The sequence below is a fragment of the Juglans microcarpa x Juglans regia genome, chromosome 8S, assembly GCF_004785595.1.
Source record: "Juglans microcarpa x Juglans regia isolate MS1-56 chromosome 8S, Jm3101_v1.0, whole genome shotgun sequence".
Classification (NCBI taxonomy): Eukaryota; Viridiplantae; Streptophyta; class Magnoliopsida; order Fagales; family Juglandaceae; genus Juglans; species Juglans microcarpa x Juglans regia.
Window position 1 is genome coordinate 17179958 of NC_054609.1, and position 10040 is coordinate 17189997.

The window sequence follows — 10040 nt, forward strand, 5'->3', positions numbered from 1 at the left end:
TCAAAAAGAGGAGAGATTGAAAAATGAGAAGCCTGAAAGTGTTCATATGGCCACTCATACTAATGGAAGACCAAGAAAGGCAAGGATGCCTAACTGCATAAGCACAATGTGTCATTCAAGAAAATGGCAATAAGGATTCTTATTTCTTCTGCAAAAAGAAAGAGCATATGAAGAAGGATTATCAAAATACAAGAGATGGCTCGAAAAGAAAGGTAATCTCCTATCTTTAGTGTGTCAGGAATTATTTTTTGTGGAAGCTCCCCAAAACACATGGTGGATTGATTCTGGTTCTACAATTAATATTGTTAATACCATGCAGGGATTTCTCAAAACAAGGAAGTTGAAACCAAGTGAACAATATGTTTATTCAGGAAACAAGATGCGTTCACAAGTGGAGGCTATTGGGATCTTTATATTATTTTTAAAAAATGGTTTTGTTTTAGACCTTGAAAATGTATTTTTTATTCTTAATTTTTCTAGAAAGTTGGTCTCAGTTACAAAGTTAATTGAGATTGAATTTGAGTTTAGATTTGTTAATCCTACTTTCAGCATTTTTAAGGATAATATTTACATTGGTGGTGGAATAAAAGTTGATGGTTTATTTAAATTTGAGTTAGATCCTAATTTTGAGAATAATTATTTATCCTTACATATTGATGTTGGTATTAAGCAAAACATCATAAATGAGAACTCATCCATGTTATGGCATAGGAGATTGGGACATATCTCCATAGAGAGAATTAAAAGGTAAAAGGTTGGTGAATGATGGAGTCTTACAAACTCTTGATTTTACTAACTTTAAGACTTGTGTAGACTGCACAAAGGGAAAGCAGACTATCAAGACCACTAAAGGTGCCACAAGGAGTTCAATTAGTTTAGAAATCATACACAATTATATCTGTGGACCTTAACTACTCCCTGCCTAAATGGTCATAGATATTATATCTCATCAATTGATGACCATACAAGGTATATGTATCTCTACCTTCTAAATGAAAAGGCTGAGGCATTAGATGCTTTCAAAACTTATAAAGTTGAAGTAGAGAAACAAAAGGAAAAGAAAATCAAGATCATAAGATTTGATAATGGAGGGGAGTAATATGGTAGGTACACAGAAAAAGGATAAATGATGGGTCCATTTGCAAAATTTCTCAAAGAATAGGGCATTATTACTCAATACATAATGTCTGGCACACCGCAACAAAATGGTGTAGCTGAAATGAGGAATTGCATGCTTATGGACATGGTAAGAAGCATGATTAGTAATTCTGAACTGTCATTATTCTTGTGGAGTGAAGCCTTGAAAACCATTGTGTATATCTTGAACAAAGTTTCGTCCAAGGCTGTCTCTAAGACACCTTTTGAGTTATGGACTGGACGAAAACCAAGTTTAAGTCATTTACACGTATGGGGTTGTCCTATTGAAGTGAGGATTTATAATCCTCACATAAATAAATTGGACCCAAGAACGATAAGTGGTTTTTTCATTGGCTATCTAGTAAACTCCAAAAGATTCAGGTTTTATTGTCCTCCGAATAGTCCTAGAATTGTTGAGAGCAAAAATGTCAAATTCCTTAAGAATGCTAAACCTAGTGAGAGTGCTTATCCTCGTAAGTTACAATTTGAGGAAGCATAAGGGCAGACTAAAACTCCTTCATATGGAAGAAGTATGATTATGCTAAGAGAAGATAAAATTGATTACACTGAGCAACAATCATTTCCAGAACAGTCTACTCATGAATAACAGGTTCAAGCAGAATCTACCCCTAGTTTACAAACTACAGCAGAGGTAGTATTAAGGAAATCCTCAAGAGTAAGAAGACTAGCAATTTCTAATGACTATATGGTTTACTTCCAAGAATCTGACTTTGATGTTGGACCTAAGGAGGATCCAAGCTCATTTCATAGGCCATGAGTGGAGTTAATTCCACATCTTGGTATGGTGCCATGAAAGATGAAATGGAATCCATGGCTAAAAACCAAGTCTGGGATCTTGTTGACTTACCTAATGGAGCAGCAGTCATTAACTACAAATGGATTTATAAAATCAAAAGGGATGCTGCTGGTAATGTTGAACGATGTAAAGCTAGACTTGTGGCTAAATGATTTACTCAAAAAGAAGGCATTGACTACCATGAAACCTTCTATTCAGTTTCTAAGAACGATTCATTCAAGATAATCATGGAATTAGTAGTTCATTTTAATCTAGAGTTACATCAGATAGATGTAAAAATTACATTCTTAAATGAAGATCTTGAAGATGATGTATATATGTTACAACCTGAGGGTTTTAAAGACAATAGTTAGAGAGTTTGCAAATTAAAGAAATCTATCTATAAACTTAAGCAGGCCTCCTGCTAGTGATATATAAAGTTTCAAGAGGTTATTGGCTCATTTGGATTATTGAGAACCTTGTTGATCAATGCATATACCTTAAGGTCAGTGGGAATAAATACATTTGTTTAATCCTATATGTAGATATTTTGTTTGCAAGCAATGATTTAGGCTTGCTTCGCGATACCAAACAGTTTCTTTCTCAAGACTTTAAAATAAAGGATTTAGGTAAAGCCTCTTATGTCATTGGCATAGAGATTCACAGAAACAGGAAACAAAGAATTTTGGACTGTCTCAAAACGCTTACATTGAAAAGGTTTTGGAAAGATTCAACATGAATAGTCGTAAGGCTTTGATGGCATCTATTGTCAAAGGGGATGCATTTAGTAAAATCCAATGCCCTCAAAATGCATTGGAATAGGAGCAGATGAAATGGATACCATATGCATCAACAGTATGAAGCCTAATGTATGAACAGGTATGCACTAGACCTAACATTGGCTTTGCAGTGGGATTATTAGGTCGATATCAAATTAACTCAAGTTTGGGGTCATTGGAAGGCTACAAAGAAGGTTCTACGATATTTACAAGGAACCAAAGACTACAGATTGACCTACAGACACACTGACCGTTTAGAGCTGGTTGGTTATTCAAACTTGGATTTTGCCATATGTGTAGACACCAAAAAATCTACTTTAAGATATATTTTTCTACTTGTTGGGGGATCCTGGAAAAGTTGTAAGCAAACTATTGTTGTTACGTCTACTATGGAGGCAAAGTTCATAGCATGCTATGAAGCTACTACACAGGCATTATGGTTAAGGAATTTCGTTAGTGGTCTTAAAATTGTTGATTTAGTAGAAAGACCACTACAGATCTTCTATGATAGCGCTGCTATAGTTTTCTTCTCCAAGAACAATAAAAGTAGTAACAAAAGTAAGCATATCGATATCAAGTACATCAGTGCTAGAGAGAGCATTAAGAGGAATGAGGTGTTTATTGAGCACATAAGTACTAAGTTGATGGTTGCAAATCCCATGACCAAAGGCTTACCAGTACTACAGTTCAAGGGTCATGTGAACAATATGGGACTCGTCAATTTATTTTATGTTTAATTTCTCTTTATTTGGTCTATAGACATACAAAATTCATTTTGGTTTTATTTTAGAGAATAAAGTTGTTTTGCACAGATTGTTTTTATCGGATAATGTAAGGTAGGACCCGAATGACTTATTGGAAGTTCATTCATAAAGTTGTTTGCTCATATGGTACTTATTTAAGGGGTATTATACATGTGATACATGGAAGGGATTGCTCGACTTTACAAGGGACTTTGCCGTCATGATTTGTGTATAATATTCTCTATCTGAGTGAGAGTATTCTATAACTAGTTGAAATAAACAATATTAGGCTATATTTGTTTTTCTATCATCCTATATGAAAATTTTTGTGACATGAGGGTCAAGTGGGACAATGTTAGAATTCTATTTAGAGTGACCCATATGACACAGTTTGTTAAGAAGTTTAATTCAATTAAACTTTGAGTGTTAAGAGTTTTATTTCTAATGAACAACTAGTAATGAATAATTCATATTCCTTGATGGGAGGAATAGTTCAAAACTAACTCTGTTAGAGGGTCCCTAGCCTAGCCTATAAATAAAGGACCTGTGTACACCATCGGTACGGCAATAAAAAAAAAAAGGTATAGGCCAAAAGATTCTCTTCCTACTCACGTTTAACATATTTTTCTTCAAGTAAGATTTCTTTTAAGCTCTTGTTTATTCTTGAATCACCATGGCAGGAGGCACATAGTATTTTATTTCCGCTACTAACTATTCCATATCCAGTATTTTATTTATTTGCCGGCCTCTTTCTTTTTTGAGGGTTTATTTTCTTGAAAAGATATTCAATAAATGGAAATATTAGATTCATTTTCTTACCCTTAGATCATCTGATATCAAACAATTATGATAAAAAGACAAGAAGTAATCCCCCTTACACTTTCAACCAGTTTGTTATATTTCAACAATATCTCCCAAACTACCAAAAAATTCTAATACACTCCATGTAAAGAGGTGAACTTTCATTAAAATTTGAAAATTGCATTTCTACCCATATGGGTCACTTCTTCTCACTTTTTTTTTCATAGGGATTATATTGTCTTTTCGAAATTTGTTAGGAATAAATTGATTTTTTTTTTTTTTTTTTTTTTAGGGAAAATGTTGGAGGGGGTACACTGCAAATCTTTATTGCCAAAGTTTGTAATTTAGGGAAGTCACTTCCAGACGGTGCTCCAGTTTTGGAGGTCGTGTATTTTCTTCCTGATTGCCCATACCAAGAAATGATGGTCCATTCCTTACCTTTTTAAGAGAGATGGGGGCGGACCCCAAAGGTACCTCACGGGAAGAGACCTGTTCTTCCCCGGGTTGAGAGAAAAACCAGACAACTCCTAATTGATCCAGGCATTATTCCTCAACAATCAAGCAAGTCTTAAAACAGATGAACCCACTTTGTTTATCGGACACCCAAGTACAAAGGCAAGTAGCAATTGCTTGACAAATCGGCAATAGCTCATTCCTTCCCAATTGTAAAATCAAATGCCATTAAGTGACATGGTTTCTGCATGTCAGCTTGTGCTAAAAAAGCGTATCTAACTCACGATCTAATTAAGTTTTGAACTTGAACTTTCGTCTTCAAGGAAAACAAGGTTCCATTTCGAGCTGAATCTCATTGATAGCAGCCTCATCCAATTTCGAACTAATGGAAATTTCAACAGAAAGTAAATTTAAAGGGTCATGAAAGTGGTCAGTATGAGATAAAGGCGTAGGTGACAAAGTGCTGCCTCTCTAGTTCTTTACAGCATGCCATACATTGAGAGATTATTATTAGAATAGAGGAGATACTTGAAAGAATTTAATTCATAAGTTTTGATTTGAGTAATGATACAAACTTTTCCCGGTACTGTCAAAGCATTTCGCAATCTAATATGCTGCTCTTGAAGCAAGATATCTAATGAACCCAGCTGCTTTTGTAACACAAGGCACTACAAAAAATACCGTCGATGACTTCTCTACACAAGGCCCTATGGATAAGAGAGAAGAAAAACATACTAGATGACTCTTGCCGAGGACCAACATCTACTCACACTTGATTGATCGATAAATGTGACGGACAAATAGCAAAGCAGCACGGAAGCCTACACTTCCGAGCATGAGGAAGAAACCATAGCAGATGCAAGCCATGTAACCGAAGAAAAATGAGGTCTGCATAAACCCGGACATATCTGACCGTGCATAGTAGTAATATAGGCAATAGGCGTAGATAAATAGCCCGGTTGATCCACCGCACAGAAAAGATCTGTAACAAAATTAAGCATTGAGATCAATCTTGGAATCTATATATCCAAAGTAGATAACTCTAGATAAAATGAACATTCTTAAGCACTAAGCATTCATTTTTTTATGCAGGAAAAGATCAAATGAACATTCTTACATTCCAGCAAGTTCAACTTTATTCAAATATAATTTGCCGTAATATGCCGTCAAACAATGCAAAATGATAAGAGAAGCAATCTTGTTTGAGCGAAAAGTATGTTAAATAGTGTAAAATCAAAAAATGAGTACGAGTAATGTAACCATTCACGTTCAAATAATCTTTTACAAATTGAACCAACAGCCACAAACCAATCCATAGTCGAACAAGACAGCAATAACATCATGCCTAAGCTGCACATATTTATACCCCAATACAATTTCAGTAAAAACATAATGTGCGCAGCTTTTTTTTTTTTTTTTTTTTTCGCCACAACAAATACACAGAAACTTTGAGAATTGGTACAAATTTATCAAATTCAAAAACTCGCAGAACTTCAATGAGGACTCGCACAGTAATTAATTAAACAACGCTGACATAGTAATTCATTATATAACTAGCAGAACTTTAACACTCCCCCCCCCCCCCCAAAAAAAAAAAAAAAAGAAAAAGAAAATGCAGCTCATCCTAAGTTTCTCACGAGTACTCAGAGGAAGAATAAAAAAGAGATAAGTAATGGGCCAAGTCCTGCAATATAGCTATTCAAGCATAACAACAGAACGGCAATTCAAACAAACATGAAGATTAACATAAAGTCAAGAACAGCTAAGCAATTTAAAGTATCTGAGCAACAATTCAAAAATAAAGCATCATAAACAATAAGAGCAACATCATAAAGCATTACCATGCACTCTTGATAGGAAAAAACATGGGGCAAAAAGACGTTTCAACAAACCTCCATAAAATTTGTACACTTGATAGATAGAGATAATATTTACCACTTAATTGCAAAACACCAGCATATGGAGCTTTTTTTCAGATCATTCAATTCATCATCATATTATTTTACATAATTTCAAGCGAAAAATACATTGAAACTTCATTTTCAGGCTTCCAAATGCTTCATGATCATATGAAACGCCATTGAAACAATAAAATAACGCAGCATTGATAAAAATTCAAGGTAGATAACATAAACAAACCCAGAACTTGAAGAACGAACTGACAGGATTCTTGAATTCAGCAAACAATCAACACATATAAATAGAAATGGGTGCTTACCTCCACCACCACTCGTGATCCTCAGCCGCAAGTTGAAAGTATGTCAGTGCCACAGTAATGAAAGCAGTGACTATCAGGAGAATTATAAAGACAATAAACAAGATGCTATAAATGGTATATATCCTGTGACCCCAGACACTGGCAAATATATAGTAAAGTTCAATGTATATAGCACTGAAAGGCAGAAAGCCTGCCATTGCCATCTGTGGAACTGCTCCCCGGTACCATGGCAGAGGTGGAATTTCTCTGGGATATTTGGTGGTGCGGCAAGGAGCTTGGAATTCAGCCTTGCTATTCTTACCAGCAATCCCACCCAAAACCAGCAATGGTGATGTTACTAATGTCCATATAAGAACTATCACCACAATTGTACCAAATGGTAGAGCAGCAGTGGCATTATAAGCAATTGCAACAGTATTCAGAAAACAGAACATAAGAAACAGTGGCCCACAAAAGAGGCATCCAGTCAGCAATAGATTCCTAACCTGTCATGTCAGAAGATTGAATATCAGCACATGCAATGGAGGCAACTCAAAATCAAAATGCTTAAAAGGAATTCATGAACACATACCCAATTAGTTCCCTCTAGCTGACAATAAAAGGATGTTGCAATATAGCCTGCAATTCCTGATGTGAGGGCATATATTACAACCAGTGCCGTAAATAGAGCCCCGCGGTTGTAGGGATAAAACACACCAACAAGTGCTAGCACAAAAATGAACCCCGTGCTGCATGGAAAGCAAAAATACCAGATAAAATAAACGTTACACAGTAATAATACATATCCATATGGAGAACATCTTAAAATGATATTCAGTGCAAGACAACAGAGAGATTAAAAATGAACTTACAGAGTAAATAGTTGGGAACCAGAACCAAGGGCAGCTGCAAAGAGAGACTTGTACTTAGGGTACCTGAATACATCTCCATGGATGTACTTCCATCCGGTCTCTTCCTGGTCTTCAGCTGCTTCTTCATCATGGGCATATCTTTTATAGAGAGAAAAAAGCAGAACTTAGCGATAAGTCAAGAAAGACGAGACACAAACTAGTACACTCCAAACAAACAGGCAGACCCAAAACCGAGATGGGGTTATAAAATGATGCTTACTTGACAAAATCGTTCTTAAGGACTCGCATGAGAATTGTCGCAAGAAACCCAGTGAGAAGAAGCACAGTCACACAAGAATTTATGATGGAGAACCAATGGATCTCCAGGTGATGAGGAAGCGAAGAAGAATGCGAGTACTTATCCATCCTCTTGTCAAAAGGGGTGTTTGTTTCCTTCCATTTCACAGTATACAAAAATTCCACCTCAACACTTTTATCCTCAGTAAGGTCCACTAGGGCATGTGGGTCTGTTCGGGCATTGATTTCAATCACGCGGTCCTTGTTATAAAATATGTCGAAATGGATATGCTTATAAAGATAATATCTGTACTCGCTTGGGTCTTTGCCTTCCTTGTCTACCTTCCCTATGAAACCCCAAATGGGCAAGTCGTCATAATACATCTGAAAGTAATAATCCTTGATAACGGCAGCTCGGAACTGGGCCACGTCTTCCTTATTGAGTTTTTTACTGCAAACTACCTCAGAATCTTTCTCACTCCGGAAATCAAGTTTGTAGGGGGCATCAACTAAACGATCACCGTTTAGCACTTCACCAAGAGCTTCCTTTTTCTCTTTCAAATGATCTGCAATTGGATCCAACTAATTAAACAAGTTCCTCAGAAAAATATGAAATTATGTGTCGAAAGAACAAAAATACCCTAATGGACTGATGCAAACCTGATGAGCAGAACGGAAGATCAAAATAGCGGTAAGTTTCACTGCAAGAGAGGAGTATAAAATAAATAATATTAGCCTATTTAGAACAGAAACTTCGCCCCACATTCAGAAAATCAAACATTAAACTAACTACAGTACGATCCAATGGGAATGCAGTCCTTAAAACCTATATGGTTCTCGAAAATAAAACCAACGATGTCATTTCTACAAAGAAAAACAGAGGCTTTTTTCAAATGTGTAAGAACATCACAAATATCAAAGGCAGGATTCAGCTCGGGGATTAAATAATCTACATATACTATAAATAAATAAATCAGAAAACAGATCCACGTTATACATCAACATTCCGAAACCCAATATATCTCCCTATCTTACATCGTACCATGTTTAGTAGCCCGTAAAGACGCATTTTAAAAGAAAACCCTAATTCCAAATCTTAAAACTTTGTTCGGAACTATACCTTGTAGTAAAACAAAGCTTCGAAAATGGTATCTTACTAAAACATTAAAAAAAAAATTAAAAAAAAAAAAGCCACTTTTTTTTTCCATTTTTCAACTAAGCGGCAATTCTCAGTGAAACAGTGCCTCTAAGAACCATTTTAGATCCAGCAGGACCAACACCAAAATCTACGAGTCCATGACTAATGAGATCTAAAGCTCGCAGATCGAGCTTCAAGGCCATAGAAAGAAAGCTGACCTGGGATTGTGGAACGGACCGACCTTGTTGGCGTAGAGAGGCACAAGGTCTCCTGCCTTGTAACGGTGATCCGATGCACTCGACCTCACCTGATCCGCACCAAACAGCACGACCAAAGCGATGACCACCACCACCGCCACAGTCTTCTCCATTTCTTCCCAGACCCTAAACCTAATCGAAAGAGAAAACCAGAGAGAGACAGAGAGAGAGAGAGAGATCTGGGCTCCGGAATTTGGTCCTAATGGTCGAACAAAACGGTGGGAGAGTATTAATAAAACGTTGGGATCAATAGTCTTCGAAAGAGAAATGGTGCCTGCCACCCACGGACTCACCTCACCTCACCTCACCTCACCTAAACGAGGCCGTTTTTCGCACTTGGAACCCCAGCTCGAAATTTGTCGGCGGAATATTATAATACAAAAGAAATGCTACTGAGGATAACAATTAGATATATGACTATCCTCTCTTTCATTTTATCCTACTCATTTTGATATATTTAATTTTTTTTATTAATTATTAAGAAAATAATTATTAGAATATTAATTTTTTTTATTTTTTAAAAATATTTATAAAAATATTTGAAATAAAATGTAAAAAAAAGTAATATAAAAATTGTACTAGCCGACACAC

General features: G+C 36.0%; 1 protein-coding gene across 1 annotated transcript; it reads right to left on the reverse strand.

The window, feature by feature from the left end:
• Positions 1-5234: 5234 nt before the first annotated feature.
• LOC121244373 (transmembrane 9 superfamily member 2) lies at positions 5235-9720 on the reverse strand. The gene is made up of 7 exons (XM_041142428.1): positions 9411-9720; positions 8715-8755; positions 8038-8620; positions 7779-7916; positions 7499-7655; positions 6928-7412; positions 5235-5691 (listed from the first exon to the last, which is right to left on the reverse strand). Exons 1-7 carry the CDS (start codon positions 9560-9562, stop codon positions 5472-5474), a joined length of 1776 nt encoding a protein of 591 aa, XP_040998362.1. The 5' UTR covers positions 9563-9720; the 3' UTR covers positions 5235-5471.
• Positions 9721-10040: the final 320 nt, after the last annotated feature.

Coding starts and splice junctions, on each gene's coding strand:
- LOC121244373 (XM_041142428.1), bottom strand. CDS start 9,562: ATGGAGAAGACTGTGGCGGTGGTGGTGGTCATCGCTTTGGTCGTGCTG. Junction 8,756..9,410: donor GGTCCGTTCCACAATCCCAG/GTCAGCTTTCTT, acceptor CCTCTCTTGCAG/TGAAACTTACCGCTATTTTG. Junction 8,621..8,714: donor TCTTCCGTTCTGCTCATCAG/GTTTGCATCAGT, acceptor ATCCAATTGCAG/ATCATTTGAAAGAGAAAAAG.